This window comes from Furipterus horrens, unplaced genomic scaffold (genome assembly GCF_987537825.1).
Source record: "Furipterus horrens unplaced genomic scaffold, mFurHor1.1.pri manual_scaffold_2, whole genome shotgun sequence".
NCBI lineage: Eukaryota > Metazoa > Chordata > Mammalia > Chiroptera > Furipteridae > Furipterus > Furipterus horrens.
This window is the reverse complement of record NW_028327172.1, coordinates 39,284,912-39,305,945: the sequence shown is the minus strand read 5'-3', so window position 1 is coordinate 39,305,945 and position 21,034 is coordinate 39,284,912. Positions and strand designations below refer to the sequence as shown.

General features: G+C 34.5%; 1 protein-coding gene across 2 annotated transcripts in view; it reads right to left on the bottom strand.

The window, feature by feature from the left end:
• Positions 1-21,034, bottom strand: part of SBF2 (SET binding factor 2) — a 412,105-nt gene that overhangs the window by 164,767 nt on the left and 226,304 nt on the right. For both annotated transcript variants that reach the window (XM_090264085.1, XM_090264092.1), the window contains exons 7-13: positions 18,122-18,254; positions 16,750-16,858; positions 14,030-14,143; positions 11,304-11,381; positions 10,047-10,160; positions 9,494-9,622; positions 6,743-6,841 (exon numbers count right to left, since the gene is read on the bottom strand). In XM_090264085.1, coding sequence (XP_090120211.1) covers positions 6,743-6,841; positions 9,494-9,622; positions 10,047-10,160; positions 11,304-11,381; positions 14,030-14,143; positions 16,750-16,858; positions 18,122-18,254 — 776 coding nt within the window. The remainder of the gene's footprint in view (positions 1-6,742; positions 6,842-9,493; positions 9,623-10,046; positions 10,161-11,303; positions 11,382-14,029; positions 14,144-16,749; positions 16,859-18,121; positions 18,255-21,034) is intronic.

The window sequence follows — 21,034 nt, the reverse complement described above, 5'->3', positions numbered from 1 at the left end:
TAAACAACAAGTGCTGGTGAGGATGCAGAGAAAGGGGAAACTTTGTACACTGTTGGTGGGAATGCAGACTGGGGTACCCACTGTGAAAAACAGTGTGGAGTTTTCTCAAAAACTTAAAAATGGGTCTCCCTTTTGACCCAGTGATTCTACTTCTAGGAATTTATCCAAAGAAACCAAAAGCACTAATTAAAAAGAATATATGCAACATTATTTACAATAGCCAAGATTTGGAAGCAGCCCAAATGTCCATCAGTAGATGAGTGGATAAAACAACTATGGGACATTTACACAATGGAATACTACTTGGCCATAAAAATGAAGAAAATTTTACTCTTTTCAAAAGTATGGCTGGACCTGGAGAACATTATGCTAAGTGAAATAAGCCAGTCAGAGAAAGACAAATCCATGATTTCACTCGTATGTGGAATCTAATGAACAAACTGAACTAAAAGCAAAACAGAGACAGACTCATAGATAGAGCAGGCTGACAGCTCTGGGGTGGGTAGTAGGGGGAGGTGGGATTGAGCAAAAGAGAAAAAGAACTCATGGAGTGTGGTGATTGTTGGGGGGCATGGAGTGGGTAGAGGTAGAGGAGGGTATAACGGGGATAAATGGTAATAGAAAAAATACAATAAAAAATGAAGGCCATGCAGAGTACGCACAATTTATAAAACAACATATACATGCATGGGGAAAATACCAAACCGGTGTATGCTTTGAACACCCTGAACAGCACTGGAATATAGGAGGTCACCAATGAAGTGGTTAATGAATGAAAGAATCTAGAACAACAGCAAAAACAAACAGTAGTCAAGGGTACTCTGAAGAAAAGTGGAAATATCAAACCTTCCAGATATCAAAACTTATATAAACCTTCAATAATTCATGTAGTATGGCAACTGGTATCAGTGAAGCACTAAAAAAACTAATGGAATAGGGAGCCCAGAAATAGAGCTGAGTGTGAAAAGTGAGAGACAGGAGGCACTATAATTCAGAGGGAAAGGTCGAAAAATTCAATGAGAGAGGGAGTGCAAGAAGTATTTTTAATTCATGGTCTCTGATGTTGGACTACCTGGGTCAGATCCCGTTTTAGTAGTGTGACCTGGTGCAATGTACTTTATTATAGTTTCTTCATCTGTAATGAAGACAATAATATAGTGCCTACGTCATAAGGTTCTTGTGAGGATAGAGTGAGTTGTTAAAGGAAAGCTTTTAGTACACACACACACACTTCCCCAGAATAATTCTAAAAGCTCATTTCCAAAAGTCTAGGGTACATTCATTTGAAAAATATTTATTGACTGCATATTCTATGGTATGAAATCAGGACTCTAAAGTCTTTCTCCCAAGGTTCCCATATCACCAACTACTTATATTTTAACAACAATAATCGTACTAAATAATAATTTAAATAGAAATCACTAATTAAAGATATTTCTATTACTCATTAATAGTGTTTTTCTCTTCTCAGAAGCAATCTGAAATATTGTAAATCAAATCCATATGCAATTCAGAATAACAAGCATTTAAAAAATCACTTTAAAACAAAGGTCAAAGATGAGGTTATCCTGTAGTTATACAGACACTACATAAAAATTCAGTAATGGATTAAAGTCACTAACTTATAATATATTCAATTATGTTTAGAAGATTCAAATAAGGCTCATGCCCCCAAATCTAGCATATTTGGTTTTCTGGCTGCTGTGTCTGTGTATTGCTGCCCCCTAACGGTCAGTATGGTAAATATAAAGGACTACATTCACCACCTTATACCCAGCTCTGTCACATAATGACTTTTGAGAAAAACAGCAGAAATGATAGAAAGTGTAAGGCTCACTGAACACTACATAATCTTAGAATCATCTACTCTTACCTGTAACTCCAAATACATTTGGACCAGTCCCTTGAAGATTATAAAGCTCACTAAAAACTGCAGCCCAATTTTGTTGCTGAATCTCCTTGACACAAGGAAATAAACTCTTTTGCAACAGAACAAAGAAGCAGACAAATTGCCATTTTTTAATTGCAAATACAAAGTGATAACCAAGGAGTTGCACAACTAAACATTTATAGTGAACATGGTAATAATTTTGTCCAAAGCAACCAAGATGAACTGCCCAAGAAAGTTGGCAAAATGCACTGTCTTTTAGAGGGGATTTTGAAATAGGATAATGATTTTCAAGAAATGTCTCTAGACTGAAAATGGGGTGAGTGGCAAGCAAATCACCAGAAACCAGGCAGCAGCGCTGTCCCTTCTCAGAGCCCTCCACCACAAACAGAGCCACAAAGCAATGAAGCAGGTGGCCCCACCCTTGCAATTACGGAAGGCTCCACCCCACACAATTTACAGGTGCCTTTGCTACATAGGCCATGCTACTAAGACAGGGAGAAAAAGCAGCTCTACCTTATACACAGAAACAAACACAGGGAAGCTGCCAAATTGAGGAGGCAAAGAAATATGGCCCAAATGAAAGAACAGAACAAGTCCCAGCAAAAGAACTAAAGGAAATGGAGATAGCCAACTTATCAGATGTAGAGTTCAAAACACTGGTGAAAAGGATGCTCAGAGAACTCATGGAGTATAGCAAAAAAAATAAAGGAAGAAATGAAGGCTACACTAAATGAATTAAAAACAAAAAACAAAAAAAGCAGTGAACCAACAGGGAAGGGAAGGAAGCTGGGATTCAAATCAACGATTTGGAACAAATGAAGAAATAAACATTCAACCAGGAAAGAAAGAAGAAAGAAGAATGCAAAATCAAAAACAAAAACAAAACAATACAAATGAGGAGAGACTTAGGAACCTCTGGGACGACTTTAAATATACCAACATCCGAATCATAGAGGTGCCAAGAGAATAGGAAGAGCAAGACATTATAAACTTATTTGAAAAAATAATGAAAGAAAACCTCCCTAATTTGGTGAAGGAAATAGACATACAAGTCCAGGAAGCAGAGTCCCAAACAAGTTGGACCCAAAGAGGACCACACCAAGACACATCATAATTAAAATGCCAAAGGTGAAAGCTAAAGAGAGAATCTTAAAAGCAGCAAGAGAAAAGTAAGTACCTACATAGGAGTTGGTCGTATAACTTCATTCATTTGTTAAAACCCACAGAAGTGTACATTTAAAAAGGGCAAATTTTACTATGTAAAAATTTATCATAGTAAACCTGACTTAAAAATGAACAAACAAATCAGACAGGATGGGGGGGAGGAGTCTGATTTTTATGCTTTGGGTTAGAGCCTCATTTTCTAATAATCTAAGTAAGTTGTTTATGTTCTGACTTTTAAGGACTAAAGATTATCACAATGTTTTACTCATTCCTATAACAACAACAACAACAACAAAATCTCTTTATTTACAATTAGCAAAGAGTAAAAATATCATCATTGTAAACTAAATTAACTTTCTGAAAAAATGTAAGGGTATAGATCTTATGTGAGTTAGCATGGCTATTCCTATATTTGGGATTTGTTCTCCTGTTAGGATTTTAAAACCTATTCGTTTCCATACTGGGCAATGAAATACCAGTAAGGTACAAATAAAAGTCTTATATCATTTATAAGAAAGTCCAAGTGCTCTCATTTATCCTTTAACTTTTAAGAAAACCGTCGGACAACTTACACCATCGAACTATTATTTATGTACAACCGCAGATGCAAAACAAATTACAAAAACTGCGCTATGTAAAACACATGTCCAACTAAGTTCCTAATGATTTGAAATGGAGGTTTTACAAAGTGCTTGTCCTGGCCAATCTTAACATTCTTATTTTGTGTGCAGTTAGTGGTTCTTTATGACTGTATACCAAGAATCGCAGGGACAGAGCAGGTAAGCAGCTACAGGGCTGTCCTGCAGACGTCGAAGATTCTGAAAGCCAAAGTGGGCAGACCTGGTATTATCAATTGAGCAAGGAAAGAAAAGCTGTAAAAATGTATGGCCAGTAATCATCATGGTATAAACCTTATCAGTGCTTACAAAATTTATCTCTAACAGATTTATTCCTTTTCATCTCCTTCATTCCACTTTCCTGTTCCCCTCCTCCGCCAGTCACCAAATACGTTCTTTAATTATTTAGGAAGCTCCAGAATAGCAGCTAATCCCAATTACAATTCATCCTATTTCTATCTACTCATTCCTACAATTCATTCCTACTCACTAAAAAGCAAAATATAGGAGTGGCGAGAACAAACTGAAAAATTAAGGTTCATTGTTGAGGTATTTCAAAGGGAGCTCAGGGAGGCAGGCTAGATACACATACCAGACTTCAGTACAATAAAATATTTACAAACATCTGAATGGAATCAACAGGTATCAATTATAACCCAATGAGGAAACAGTAGTCAAATTATATGGTTGGCTCTTGCTTACCAAAGGGAATTTTAGAAATGTGATTAAAAAAAAAAAACAAGACTAGTTAAAAATAGAAACATCTGGATTATTTTCCTTGCATTGACACCATCCTTCCTTCCTCCCCTCAACTTCCTGCATGACCAAAGAAAGTAACTTTACCATCCTGCTCTGTTTTTTAACTTTGTAAAATATTGACTTCAGAAATGTTGGGACCAGCAAGGACTTTAAGATCTTAAACCTAGAAGGAATTTCATAAAGACTGAGGACAATCCATTGGGATATATTCAAATTCTTACTCATCATGTAACCTCCTCTCAAAGATATCAGGGGAATCATGTACCTAGAAAATGCTGGCAATAGTAGGTGCCTAATGAATACACACTGAACAAATGAAATTAATTAAATTAAAATAAATTAAATAGAATTGGATTGTGGGAGGGAAAAAGTTGAATAAATGCTCAAGAAACAGAGTTCATTTGAAGGGTGGTTTTCACCTCTTACCTAGTAATACAATCCCTCATGATGACCTCTTTAAAAAAGGTGTTAAAGGACAGGGATTATTTGTTCTTTACATTCACCTTTAAGAATATATAATTAGTAGATATTTATTTTACTGCAGTTTTCATCTTTGTGTTGGCTTAGCGTTAGCAATGCATCAAAAAATTTAAGTTCTAGGACAGCAAGAAAAAAATTTACCTCATTTTTGCATCAAAGTGGCTTGGCATAATCCCTAACATACGTTGTGCACTCAGTCACGTAATATAGATAAACCTGTGTCAGAAGCCCAGCTCTGGTCACTTACTGGCTATAAAATTTTGCAGGCTGGTAAAGACTGAAGAAATAAACATTTAAAGGAATCAGTCCGGGAGGATCAAACACTGACTTCCAGCTAATGTTTTAGTTCTCGAAATCCATCAATAAATCACTCCAAGTATAAAATTAGCAATTGAAAATACCACTATTTTTCCATTTGAAGGTGGGCCAGCCTAATAGAGTGAAAGAACATAGGCTTAGGAATTGGATAGATACAAATTTCTGAATTTAAAATCTGGATTCAATTACTTAATAGCCAGCCATATGATCCTAAGCCAATTATTCCCAGTAAAATGGGGATAAAGACACCTATCTTACATTATTGATATGAGGGTTAGAGATGATATATGTAAAGTGCTTAATCCCATGCCTGGCATGTTGTTCTAAACACTCAACATTTATTACAATAGGTCAATAGAAATTTCTCATGTGTTTATGATATACATTAGGTCTACGCAGTCATTATAAATAGCAAAGACTAGCACAACACACAAGTTTTCTTTCTGACCAAATTTTTCTTAAGTTCCAGGATACTAATCAAGAAATAGATTTATTATAGAATTGGACAGCTATATGTGGAGTTTAGGGTATCAGTCCAAGGGATACATTTTAAAGTAACTTCAGAAAAAAAATTCCTAAGTAATTGAATAAAGGAACACGACTCAGTATTCCCACTTTTTAAAATCTAACTGGTTCTCAGATTTTGAATGAATATAACTAATGAGTCCATTTCCAAATTGACTAATTAAGTTAAAAAGATACCAGAATAGTGGCTCCAAATCCTTCTTAAATGTATCTTTTGAAGAATACACCTTCCCTCAACTCCCCCATGGAAGACCATACTTTCCACTAACTTTCCTTTCCTTAGTAAAAGGATTCAACTCTGAAAAAGCTTTACAAGTAGGAGAAAGGAAGTTGTAATCATTAGTCAAAATCCATTTTTCCACATGCATATAATCTCCCAATCATGGTAGGTTCTCTTCTTTCCTGGTATTCAAATTATTATTTCACACCTTACCAGTGTGAACTCGTAATCTTTTACACATATTGCATTTCTTTTATGTGGGAAATATTTTCACCATTGATTTTTTGTTGTTGGTCACTGGACAATTTGCTGTCTCTCGGCTTTTTACTGTCTGTCTGTACAAAACGATTCAACGCAAATGATTTTCCTGATCCAGGTGACCCTCACTGTATTCAGCGAAAGCTGAATACATTGGTCAGTTCTGTCCAAGGTAGTTCTGGTCTCCAATGGGTATAACCTTTATATCTTAAAATGTCCAATATACCCTTAAGAAGACAGAGACCTAAATGAAAATCACAATGAGGGCAAATTACAAAATGGAAAATTGTAACTAAGAAGTTTTCATACTATAGTAATTGACAGAAAAATCATGTCTATTTCGATGCATGGTACCAACTATAATATCTTGTACACTTACAGTCCCAAAGGTCTGAAGTCAGAACAAAAAGATTATCACTAGAAAGATAAAATTATTTTCAGTTTTTCAAACAAGATACTTTATTAGTACTTTTAAAATTAATGACAGTCTAAATAAATATACTTACTTACATTTTTGAATAGTTGCTCAGCAAGTTCTCTGACATGTTTTATCATCTTCAATGGGCTATTTTCTTCAACTTTAATTCTCTCTACTTCAAAAGCTACCAACTTGAAAAAAGAATCAAATGGCAAAACGTCAACTCCAAAATATGCTGAGTTAGAAAACTATGTGATAATTTCATACAATTAGCAAACCAAAAAACATCTGAAATATATACTATTACTAAAAATATTTTATATTTTTACTGGGCTTCACCTCTATTCTAGATTTACAGAGTCTATCCTATCATGGGATAATCTGGTGGGTTCTCCTTGATGATTTAAGGCCTTATTTCTTCTTGGGAAAAGTCATTTCTGGAACTCAGAGAGACCCTTTCATTCTCCAGGCCTCACTTAAATATTTCTCTCTCTCAGAGAATTATGGATGTTCAGAAAGTCTCCAAACATTTCCCTAACTCACAAAACATGAACCAAATGTTCAAGTCAGGTCACTCAGATGCTAGTGAAATTTGCAACAAGTTACTAAAACTCCTGAGCTTCAGTTTCTTTGTCTCTAAAATAAGATGGAAGAACAAGATGACCTTTCAGTTCTCAAATTATGTAAACTGTAATCCATTTCCCTACTAACTAACTTGCTGGGAGAACTGTGAGAGTGTGTATACTTGGAGTGGAGAAAAGATGACTGACAGGAAAAAAATTGTGTGAGGAGGAGGGGTAGACAGATGAATTTTTATAAAGTGTTTATAATTTTTCTTTCTAGGAACTAATAGATTTACTGGAATAGGCAGACATATAAAAACCATGACTTCACCTATTCTAGGATAGGATTCAGAAAGACTGTCTAATACAGGCAAACACTGCTTTCCTTCTAATAGGCTGATTTGATGGGAGTGTAGGGATTAGCTGCTTCTCAAAGCTCCATAATCCTGTCATGACGCAGGCTGCCCGAGGCTAAATGAAAACGGATTCCTTTCCCAGAAGGACACGATTTTCCTAAACAAGCACATTCTCATGCAAACCAATTAAATGGCCAAAGAGGGTAGACAAGAAATTACTTAGGTCTGATGTCTCATTCCTTTTGGGTCCCTGACTGAAGCATACATATGAACTAGCTTTCAAGTAACATCAACAAGACGCCAAAAGTCATCACTGACAACAGAACACAGAACAAGATCAACACTAAGAGGCACAATAGGAATCTTGGACAGAGTCCTTGCCTTATTAATGTTTCCAATCTAAAGAATACATATATTTTATGCATATAAATATACATAATAAAAGATAAGTTGCCATATAAAGTCAGAAATACAAAAATAAAGCTTAATGCAGACTAGGAGACCTCCAATCTACTTTGGAGGAGGTGGTAGTAAGAGCAGAGTATGAAGAGTGGAAGGTCATGGTCAGACTGAAAGGTAGAGGGAGGGCACACCAGGCAAGGGAAGGACTTACAAAAATAGAGGCTGCAACAAGCAAGTTTATTGAACGTAATCAATATGACTTATTAGTTGTGATGAAATTGCCAGAGTGGGTTACTAAGGGGATTTAGATAGAAATGAAAGGGGTACATCAAAACAATGTTATTATTCAGAATGCTTCAGAGACTAAGAAAATGTAACTCTGAAAAGCATCTAATTTAACCCTCCAAACATTGTCTCAATTACTTAGGATCTAAAGGCTGATATGGATAACCAATGATCAATCAAATGTAATGTTGGCATTAGAGAATCAGTGATCAATAACTGATGAGAAAGAACTACCCACCTCAGGGAATTGCTCCTAAATCCTTACAGGGTTTGTGTTATTAACTAAAGCCTTTGGTGCAATTCTCCATACTCAGAATTAAAACATGTGCTTCTTCTTTCAGTCTTACTTTTGAATACTTAATAATCTTGATAGGGAATAAAAGATCCTTCTCTGAACCAAGGATCTTTAAGACCTTGATTCCTATTTTTTCTGTATAAAATAAAACCAGCAGCACCAAAATATGATCACTATTACTACTCTCCACTACCTTGGGTGCTAGGAGTGTTTTTCTTTTACAGACTGCAAGGAACTTTTACATTTATTGGTTCCAATACAGTGCTCTTTCAGAAACTGAAATGGGAATAATATTCCTTGTTTCATACACAAGAATGGGCTGCTATGAAAATGATAAATGATAAATGGAAAGATGCATTAAAATAAGAAAAATCACAAGGAACCCTTATTTTAAGGCACATCTGTTTTAACTTTCCCTTTACATGGCCAACTCCTTGAGGATAGAGATTTAAATGTCTTTTATATATGTAATATCTCCCAACGAAGCTATTATGGATTAGTAAGAATGCTACTAAGCTAAACTATGGCTCTAGGACACTGATAGACAACATGTAACTGTTTGAAATCACATTACACTTAGACCTTTCCTCTATGAAACCAATAAAAGGAATCATGTTATTATCCTCAAAAAATTTTTTCTACTTACACAGTCACTATCAATTTTTTCAAAAAGATTTTAATCAATTATTTAAAATTAAGTTGTTCAAGATTTTACGTATATCTGAGATATCGTAGAATTATATTTCTTCTAATTTTTCTAATCCACATTTTAATTAAATACATAGATCTGATAAATAATAGTAAATAATATTTGGATTATTTAATATTTAATTTATAATACAGTTTTGATTTTCATTAAAAGTTTAAAATACTATTTCTCTAGTTTTAACTGCTGGCCTAATTTTGTCTGTAAATAATGCATTCATTTGATAACAACTATACCTCATCAAAAAGATCACAGGATCTATAGGGAGGACCTCTTTCTGAAACAAAACCTGCAAATGCCATTCCATTGAGAACTTTAGTGAGGAAATCATTCTCAATCAAACCACGCTGCCCCAAGAAAGCTGTCTGTAAAGAAAGAAAACATGAAATGAATAATTTATCACTCAGTAATGAATGAATGGTCAAAACAAAATATAACAGAAAGATAAAGCTTGAGTAAATGTCTTCATGCACAAATGTGTTACTATAAAATACATTTCTCTCAAAAAGGTTTTTGATACCTGAAATACTATTGGAAAGAAAAAAAAAATGAATCTGTCTGTAAAGCAGGAGGAGAAATCAGAAATTAACTCTCAATTTTAAAATAAAAACCAATTTAAAGTTTAACACACTCAGAAGAAAAACAATGCCATCTAACCAAACAAAGCAGAGATTTTAAATAGCCGCATTTGATACATTAAGGTAAAAAAACATGGCCAGAAAAAGACAACCAAGTTGCTTTATTTAGAATCTACATCTTGGACAGATTCAACATAGTTCTGTATCTTACCTTGTGAAAATGTATTACTGGTTCTGCATGAATTCTTATAAGTTGTAGGCATGATCTATATCCTTGGAAAAGTTGTGCAAATAATCTAAGAAAAACTGCACGTACTTCTTTATCCTGAAAATTAATAAGAAACATGTTAGGTAGTCAAATTTCTTTAAAAAAAAAATCACAAAGTCAAAAAGTTGTAAAGAACTTGAAGGGTTATTCAGTAAATCAGTGTGCCTGCGCTTCCTATGTGTCTCGCGTGCGGTGGCTCTGAGGGCAGGGATCTGGTCTGTGCCACGGTCGGGACAGCATAGGCTGTGAAATATCTTTTAAAGCTGAACCAAACAAAACTTGCCTCTAGCACACTCAATTTTTCTATTAGAAAAAACATAAATCACAGAGTCTCCTCTTTCATCATGTTAAAGAATGGCATAATTCCCAAGTTGTTTGATTTTTACAGACAATAAAAGAATCACAAATAATTTAAGAAAAAACTCAAAAGACTACTTTTAAAGCTTATAAAAGTCTCCCAAAATTTATCCAACTTATAAGAATCTCTTCTTATATTAATAAAGTATGACTTAAACTCTGTTTTAATAACCCAGGTCTTAATAAAATCATAGTTTTAGAACTGTAAGGAAACATACAGATTTATTTAGTCAACCCTTTATTTAATTAATAAGGAAAGAGTCAAGAATGCTTAAGAAACTTGTCAAAGGTGTCCAGCTCTATGAAGCTCCTTACTGTCCACAAAGCTCATCTATAAGAAATGCACTGAGCAAAATAAAAAAGGGATCTCTGCTATATACTCACCCTTTTATGGCTTCTAACTGGAACTATTTTTACTTGCTCACATCTCATACTTGATTCTCTCCTATTATCAACAATCTGTTCCCATTTTTTGTAAGCTTCCTCCCTCCTTTTTTTCTTTTTAAATCCTTACCTGACCATTCTGATTTGCAGTTTGGCACAATTTTCCAGGCTATCACTTAGGTTCTGATTTTTTTTTTTGTCCCCAACATACTCATGCCTTCTCAGGACAAGTCTTAGCCCTTCCCCGTGCTGGGTCAGTGTGCTGCTCTGTGGCTCCTCCTTGAGCAGCTCACAAGGGGAGTTGGAGGCAAGTCTCTTAATTTCCAATTTGGTACACCTAACTATCATTATTTTTACTAGGTCGTCCATCTAACTCAGCAACGTCAGCACTATACAAATAAAAGTACAGTTCTCTTTAAAAGCATAAAATTAAAGTTTATAAATCTTAAAACATCTTACCAGCATTTTTGAGTGGGATAAAGTTGTTCGTGGAGGGGGAAAAGCATGATCTGCTACTTCCAAATCTGGGTGTAGAATCTAAAGCAAAGATGTTTTGTTATGTAGAAGGTCTTAATGTCAATAAAATCTATTATTTAATCTACATGGAGCATTTGATGAAAAACTGTTAGTACATGACTTACAATATATTTTCTCCATGAACTACAATGCCATTAGCTGAGGCAGCTCTATGTGCGTATATATGTACAAACACACACACTATTGTGAAAAGATCTCCAAGACAAAATATTTAATGAAAAACCATGTTCTAGAAAAATACGTATAGTATGGTCTCATTTACTTGAAAATAAATCTTAAATCAACACATGTACATGCACTGATATACATATAAATTAAAATGTCAAGTTCTGAATGAAGATACACTAAGCTATAAAATAGTAGTTACCACTGGGAAGGGAATGGTCTAGGGCAAGGCTATTTGTATATATAGTAGAAAATTTTAAACAAGCATTTATTTTTGTGTTTCTTAGTGTAATTAAAAATTAACTAACTGAAATATTGAGGAGAAAGAGAATAAGTTTATAAACTTCACAGTCCATATGAGTGAAAGTACAACACAATGAAACAAGTACTATAAGCATATAAAGAATATATGTGAAATATGAAGTATCATTAATTCAACTTAGGCAAAGCTACAAAAAGAAGGTAACATTTAAGTTAGGCTTTGAAGGAAAGCAGGCTAGGGAGCAAGTGAGAAAGGAAAGTATGTAGCATTTTCTTTTTTTTGGTATACAGCAAATGTTTTTCTTCAGAATCATTTTCAAATACTCAGATTTTGGTAGTATACTCATAATAGACCAAAAAATTCAAAACAATACTTTAAAATGACATTAAAATATTGACAATATTTATAACCCGATCACTCAACCACTACTATAGAATAAAATCTTCATGTCTATAAAATCATCCATGGTTATCACACAGTTCAACTACTGCACTGCCATTTGATTACAACTATTTAGTAAGCAAATGAAGCTCATATACTTGTGTATCAAAGTTTCCACAGAGCCCATCAAATACGATTTCTTTTTTGGTCCTATCTGACGATAGTCTATGCTCTTCTTTCTTATTTACAGTACCACACGGTAGCACATAATGCACGTTTGTGCTTGACAACTACAGAATTTGGCATACTCAGTTTTCTCCAAAATTAATTCTATTTAATGATTAAATTTGATGGCACAGGAACTGCAGGTTAAGGTTTACCAGTGTGTAGCAAAACCTCTACCTAAAGAGACACTGACTTAAGAACTAAACTCTTAATCTTTGTTTTCTACTTAATCCCTGAATAATCATAAATATCATTATTAAGTAATCACATATAAGATTTTAAAACTTATTTAAGGTTTCTAGAAACAATAAACTTTTTTCAATCACTCAAATATTACCTTCTCAGCTTTGGATATATCCATATACCACCAATGGAATAATTTAGTTAATAATTTTCTTTAACTGTCTTTAAATCAATTCACGTCTCTAATTCTAGCATTTTCTTAATGTTATTGTATGTGAAATCACAGGTTTTATATGTTATACTCAATGAACATTATAATAAATATATAATTAATAAAATAAAAATGGTTACCACCTACCACCCCAAATCACCTCCAGTCATCTAGTCATCCTAATATAAAAGTCAACCTACAGATAAAATGCAGGACACAGAGGCCTATAGATTCAATAGTATCAAGTGGCAGGATGTAGACTGCAATTCAGGTCTTCTGAGTCCTATATTAATATTCTTTCTATTATATCACACCTTGTATTCCAGATTACAAATTACATTAGGAAAAAAATCAGTCTTCTCTGAACATTCCCATCCTACAGATACCACTCTAACAATTTAGGGACTGATACAAATCTGGAATTTTTTGAGAATAAAATCCATCCTGGTAAGTCTAGACTTCTGAGTTCCTATTTAAGTTCTTATTTAAGGGGAAAAAAAAAAAAGATTTTAAACAGCTCAGTCTAGAATAGTATTCAACAAGAATATGAAGGCCTTAGTTCTAGTAATGGCTTAAAATGCAGAATTTCTAAGTTTCAATTTTCTCATAATGAATAAATGGGCAGCTAAAATGTTATCAGTAAAATAAAATACTGTACTTTTACAAATCAAATAAGGTAAAACTACAGAAAATTTAAATTCATTTCACTGAGAAATATCCAAGTCACATGATTTTTTAAAACTTTCTTACATAGAATGCTGGACATTTAATCTATCTATAAGTTACATTTTCCTGTAGTAACTTGAAGACATTGGCAAAACACCATCACACTGTTTTGCCAGTAGCACATCTATCAGAGAGGAATAAGATGTCAACAGGAGGCTGAAGGAGAAGGAACAAGTGCTAGCTTTTAATGAGGGGTTTTAGGGGGGATCAGTGATTTTGAGGCAGAATCCAGGCTTGTTTTCAATACCTACAACAGTATTCAGTATATATACTAAATAAATATGCTGAAAGAATGAATGTATAACAAATATTCAGTTAGGATTCAAAGTATGTTCTTTAGATAATGTGCAATAAATACTCCTAAATACTATACGAGACTATGTTCATGTTTTAAGACCTTTTTAAAAAAGCAATTATATTGTTAATGATATTTAAGTCTAATTATCTGAGTTTATCTTTAAATCAAGAGAAAACTATTTTTAAAAAATGGCATACCAAAGAAAGCGCTGCTTGAGTCTGATGTAGAAGTGGTTCCGGGAGGGAAGAGAGGTGAATACATTCAGGAATTTTAATAATGCCTCCATCCAAATCTGCTATGATTACATCTAACTGAAGAGGAGAAAAAAATTAATATAATTAATAAAATGTATCTGTTGTTAAGCAAATTAATTTAGCCTTCAATAATTCAAAATGAGAAGAACCAGGTGTGGAAGAGACTCTTGGTTGTCCACAGCAATAGAATGCTGGGATCACGGCTCCCCAGCTACTGTCTACAGTAGTCCTGCCTTGTCCGTGACCCTGTTTTCCGAGGTCTCAGTTACCTCAGTCAACTGGTCTGAAAATATTGAATGAAAAATTCTAGAAATAAACAATTCGTAAGTTTTAAATTGCATGCCATTATGAGCTGTGTGATGAAACCTTGGGCTGTCCCACTCTGTCCTGCACAGGCGTTATCCACACTGTATATGCTACCCACTCATTTGTCACTTGGTAGCCATCTAGACTGTCGCAGTATTTCAGTGCCTGTATTCACATTACCCTGTTTTACCGAACCATGATCCCGAAGTGCAAGAGTGATGTTAGCAATTCGAATATACCAGATAAGCTGTAAAGTACTTCCTTTAAGTGAAGAGCTCTGTATGTATAGGAAAAACATAGTATATGTAAAGTTTAAGACTATCTGCAGTTTCAGGCACCCACTATGGGTCTTTTAATGTATCTCCTATGCATAAGGAGGTACTAGCGTATTTCTCAGCTGCCTTTGAAATTAGGTGTGGCACTAACTTTCTGCCAATGAAACATGAAAAGTAATGTGTACACTTGCAGGAACTCAAAACAGAGGAGATGCAGGCTCTCTTTCCTTGTTCCATGGCTGCAACTATAAACTGGCAGCAACCCAGCCTTGAATACTCAGATGATGACAATGCCTGAAGGGATTATGGTGGAAAAAGAAGGAAAGAAGCTTAGGCTTTTAATGAGTTCATGGACCAAACTGGGCTGGCATAATGGAACACCTTTACAAACTGTTGCATGAGTGTTAAATAAAATTCCATTTGTTTGGGCCATTGCATTTTGGATGCTTTATTATACTAGTGTAGCTATAATCTAAATAACACAGTAATCATTACATCAGTTAATAAATAAAGCAATTAGTATACACCAAAATGGTACTCTTTAGGTGTTCAAGAAAAACTGATTTTTAGCATTTTACAACAGTTTATTTACAAATAACTTACATAAAAATGTAAAAAAAAAGTAAGAGAAACTAGCCAAGATTGCTGAAGTTATTACATTGATAACAGGATTAAAATTAATTCTAATTTATTCACCAAAAAAATTAAGAAATGTATTTTGCCAAAACTTGGCGTTTCCTACCGCCAGAGAAAAATTTACTGGAAAGAAAAATTACCTACAAACCAGATGGGTATGCTTCTAATTAGTATTGTACAAACTAGGTTTTCCTGGATATGTTTATTGATTTACACATATTTTATACAGTAATATCAAAGTTAAAAAAGTAACTAGATATCAACATATAAGGTCAGGAAGAATGGTTAATGTACGAATGAGGGTTCTGTTTATAATTACAATGTTGAGTAGTCTTTTGTCAGTTTAAATGACACCTATGATTTGATTACAGTTGTAATTATGTGTAAGTACCAACAGATCTTACCTCTTTTCTGGCATGTAAAACTAAAACAAAAGTAGAAATACAAAATCTTAAAGATCTGTGGATCAACAGATGTCATACAGCCCAACTATTGAGGAAAGAAGTATTTTTAAACTCCGTGAAAAGTGTCATGCAATCTGTCCCTTACACTCTACTTACAGTGCTTATGAATACACTTCTAACATTAAAAAACAAACAAACAAAAACCCCAGCATTATCATTGGGTAGCTCTAATGGTTGAAAACTCTCATAATGAGCAAAAATTTGTTTCCATGTTCACTATACCCATGTATTCTATTTCAGCCTTTTAGAGTTACAAAAATAAATCTTATCCTTGTTTCCTATGACAGCCACTTGAATATTTATATTTAGTTATCAAATAATATCAGGTTATTACTTGAGAAAATTTCCTTATGACTTCACAAGATGTAGTTTCTAAACTCTTGAGAACCCTGGAGTCCTTCTCTGAAGCACATTATTTTGTTATAGTCCCTCTTTAAGTGCAGAGCAGAGACCAAACACAGTATTCCAGAGCTGGCATGAATGTAGGGTATTCCTTTCCTTCTTTGGTATTTCTACTCACATAGCATGAGAAGTAGAATAATTTGTTGGGGCTCATACTGAACTTGCATTCCACTAAAACCCTTCACTCTTTTGCAAATGATTTTTGCTTTTCAGTTATCAACCATTCAGCATTAACGCGGGCCTCATTTCAAAATATGAATAAAGTACTCATAACAAATGTATAAATATTATTTTATCTTCCTTTCCCATAGGAAGGATGAAGAATACAGAAAGATAAACTTAATATACCAAAAGAGGGGCATTTAAAAATATTAATAAATTCATTTTGTAAATCTCTCATATGTGCTATAGGAAAAACTAATGTATTTAGATTTTTCAATGATGCTTTCCTTCTAGCCAATCTTTTTGATAGGGAATGCAATGGAACTGAAAATAGTAATTAACTGAAATGTTATAAAACTCAAAGTAATATGATAAACCTCTGGCCTCAATAACTGGCAATTTAAAGATGAATACTTACAAGTTCATGGATATCAGTTTTAAAGATCGAATGTACTCCAATAATGAAAGGTGTTGGGGAACTTAGAACTTCTAGTAGTTGAGCCGGAAGAATGGGAATATAAGGATAACTGGAAATAATAAAAATATATGTGAGATAAACATATTTTCATCTTCATGCTATAACTTTTATATTATCTAATTTTGGAAATTATCAGTAATATTTTCATGGTTATTCATATTTAATTTTCAAAAGGACATATTAAAAAAACTTAATGTGAAAGATATTATCAGATATAATAAAATATAAAGTAAATAGAATGCCCAGTGGCACCCCGATAAATTCAATAAAAAGGAAAAAAATAAAATAAATGGAATCCAGGGCAGTTCTCTAATTCCTTATCCCTCCTAGGCAAGCAGTCTCTTTGGGTTTTTTAATCTTGCTTGAAAGCATTTTCCCTTAAATAAAAATACAACATCAGACAGTAACAATGACTCCCCAATGGACCTTCTCCATCAACACTGGTGTTTTGTCTATATAAAACCACCATTCAAATTCCATTGTTTCTATACCTGATTTTTTCATTCAGTAAGAGTAGTAAAGTACAGAAATTAAGGTCTGGACTTATCTAGGGGTTAAGAAAAGCACATAGGTAAACATTTTTAAAACTTTTAAACTGAAGTCTATAGACAGTCTAAATTTTTTTCTGGTTTGTATGAACTTAAGCTTCCTAGATGTTATGATTATCAAATTAATAAAACAATATATTAGGATAAAATATCCTACTTATAGCACCATCAGGCATCACTGCTTAAACTGTCTTTTTACTTTCTATCATGGAAGAGTTTTAAGTACCCCTCAAAAAAACCCAGAAAAACAGAGAGGAAAATGAAGCCCCATGTATCCAATCCAGATTTGACAATTACCAATGCATAATACATATATATTTCTACCCACTTTGTTTTCTTCCCTACTGTATTATTTGAAGCAAATTCCAGACATTACATTATTTATACACAAATACTTTGCTATCTAAAAAAGATAAGGGCTCTTTTTTAATAGACCCATAATACCAATATGACTCCTAAAATTAATAATTCTTTAATATTAAAAAATCACAGCACTAACTTAATTTTATCACCAACCATATTCAAAGAGAATTAAATGCTACTGACAATGCTGCTCAAATTAATTAATTTTTCACTAAATTAATCAACACTCAGTAATGGATGGCTTGGAAAAGTTCCAAATTCTAGGCTAGATTTCTATCAGAATTCTGACTTTGTAAAATATGACCTTGTGGTTCAAACTACTGTGCAATGACATTTTGATTGATCGTTAATAATTAATAAATAATTGGAGAATAAATACAAGTACAAGTGAAAAACCTCACCTATATTTAAGAGGAAACATTAAAGATTCCAGGGCTCTACAAGCATCACTAAGTCTCTGGAAGCTTGCGGAATGGAAGAGAACCTTGTTTTCTGTGAGGACGGCACAAAACAGGCTGAGGACATTTTGAATTCCTGAAACACACAAGAGCAAAAACTTACCAAATGCATTTCATTTTTATATGTGTTGCCAGCAAGCAGAAACTGAGAATGACATAGAATGAAAAAGCCAATATTTTTGAAATCTCTGAAGAAAAATATTTGGTTAAACTATAAATTCTATACAAACTATGGGTATTTGTTTTTTCAAACTTTCAGTTTTCTCTTTATTTTTCAAATCATTTTAACACTAACTGAACATATTAGTTGCTTGGAACACACTATTACCTTCTTTTCAACTAAATCTCCAAGACCTGTACTTAAATTCCTATTTTAGATGCTGCCATTGCTCTAATAACACTTTTTCCCCTCTTTAAATTCCTTTTTATAAAAGGACTTTATAAAATATAATCATACCAGCTTTGCTGTTGAAATTTTCCTGGTACAGTATACCTTTTTCCATATTTTTATTTCAACCTTTTTCTACTTGTAAATAGCATACAGTTGACATTTTTAAAAAGTACAGCCTGACAACCTTTTTCTTTTATCTAGACCATTGATTCAACCTCCATTCACTGTAATGATATACATATATTATCTTATTTTACACTTTTATTTGTTCTACTTCTGTTTTTCTTTATGATTTCTATTTAACCTGGCTCTTCTTTTATCTCCTCTACCAGTGTGGAATTTAAAAGCCGTGTTCCTTTATTTATTTTTTATCTTTCAGTGGCAACTATAGAAAATATAGCATGCATACTTATCAAATTGAGGCTAAATGAGTATATAATTTATTTTCTCTTTTATTACTGAATCATCTTTATTATATCTGCTAAACCTTAATTACATGAATCCACTAAATCAAGAGTCCCCATTACCTAACTTTCTCAAGGTAAAATACTTCCTATATTTCCCTCAATCAACATGGCATATGCAAATTTCTTCTTGGCCCATTATTAATTGCTATACTCTTTCCTTATTTCCAATTTATCCCATATGATACATCTGAACTTATATGAGAGAAGTTCTTAATCTTCTCTCATTTAGACTAATATGAGGTTCATAACTGATTTCCTTAATTCAGTCCCTATTAATTTCAAATCTATCCTCTAGTCTCTAGATCATGAATATAATATATAAATCTGATTATTCATTTTCATGTCTCAGACCCTTCAGTATTTTCCAATACTTTGGGTAGTGATTTCCAAATGCATTCTGTTCCACAGAAGCAATTTAGTAAAAGAAGCTTTGCTTCAACTTGTTTAAAATATTAATCTCTCTGAGACACAGTTGGTAAAGTGAGACTAATATTAAAATCTATCCTGTAGCTTACTATAAAAAAGTAATGTGAGGACTTCCTGTCAAGATGGTGGCGTAGGCAGACATGGCTTGCGTCTTCACACAACCACATCAAAATTACAACTAAAATATAGAACCACCACCACTCAGAACTATCAGAAATCATTGAATGGAAGTCTGATAACTATGGAATGGAAGAAACCATACCCATCCAGACTGGCTGGAGGGGCACAGACATGAAATGGGCTGGTTCCTCATCCACATGTGGTGAATAAAAATTCGGGATGGATATCCGGGAGCTAGGAGTCCCAGCCCCACGCCAGGGTTTCAGAGTCAGGAAGACAAGTCCCCACAACTTCTGGTTGCAAAAACCAGTGGGGATTGAGTCAGTGGAAGAAACTGCTGGAGCCCCAAATGGTTTCCCTTAGAGGACCCACATGCAGACTCACCTACTCAGACTCACTCCCTCTGAGCTCCAGCAACAGGGTAGCAGCTTGAAAGGCACCAGTGGTATACAGGGAGGAACTGAAGTGTCTGGCATCAAGGCGAGCAGAGGCCATTGTCCCTTTTCTAAACTTCCCCCTACAGAGCTGGCAAGCTGGTGTCATATCTGAGACTCCATCAGCTTACTTAACAATGCTTGACCTGCCTTCGAGATCTCCAGACACTCTGCCCCACTAACTTATGGGCCCACCCAAGCTGCTTTTCCATATGAATGTCTGCTTTTGGCTCAAGCTTCACAACTTTTTAAAAACCTATCAAAAAATCAACAGCTGGCCTTATTGAGGCCTGGCACTAGCAGCAGCCAGCCTAGATTCACAGCTAGACTTGCCCTGGGAATCTCAAGCCCAGTATGAGTAGCAGCCATCTCAGATTGCTTTATAGCTCAGGCAGGATGGTCCCAGGCAAAACACAGGTGGGTGCTGACCTTGGCCTTCACCACCTGGGAAACCCCAGGGCCAGTGTACCCAGTGGACAGCTACAGACCATGTTGGAGCACCACCGCCCTGCCCCTGGACAGATGATCCTCAGAGGGTGGAGGGTGGTGGTCAGTGGTCACAGCCAATCCTTGCAACTGACTGGCCTGGGTAAATCCTTCCCATTGACCTGCTAACAGCAACCAAGGCTCAACTATAAGAGGAGGTGTACTCAGATCACACAAAGGGCGTACCTCAAGTGCCCAGCTTGGGTGATAGGAGAGGATGTGCCACTGGACCCCACAGGGCACCTACTACATTAGGCCACACTTCCAAGACAGAGTCACAGCAGCTCTACCTAATACATAGAAACAAACATAGGGAGGCTGCCAAAACAAGGAGACAAAGAAACGCGGCCCAAATGAAAGAAACGATCAAAACTCCAGAATAGAGCTAATCAAAATGGAGATAAACAATCTCTCAGATGCAGAGTTCAAAACACTGGTTATAAGGATGCTCAAGGAACTTAGTGAGGACCTCAGCAGCATACAAAAGAACCAGTCAGAAATGAAGGATGCACTAATTGAAATAAAGAACAAT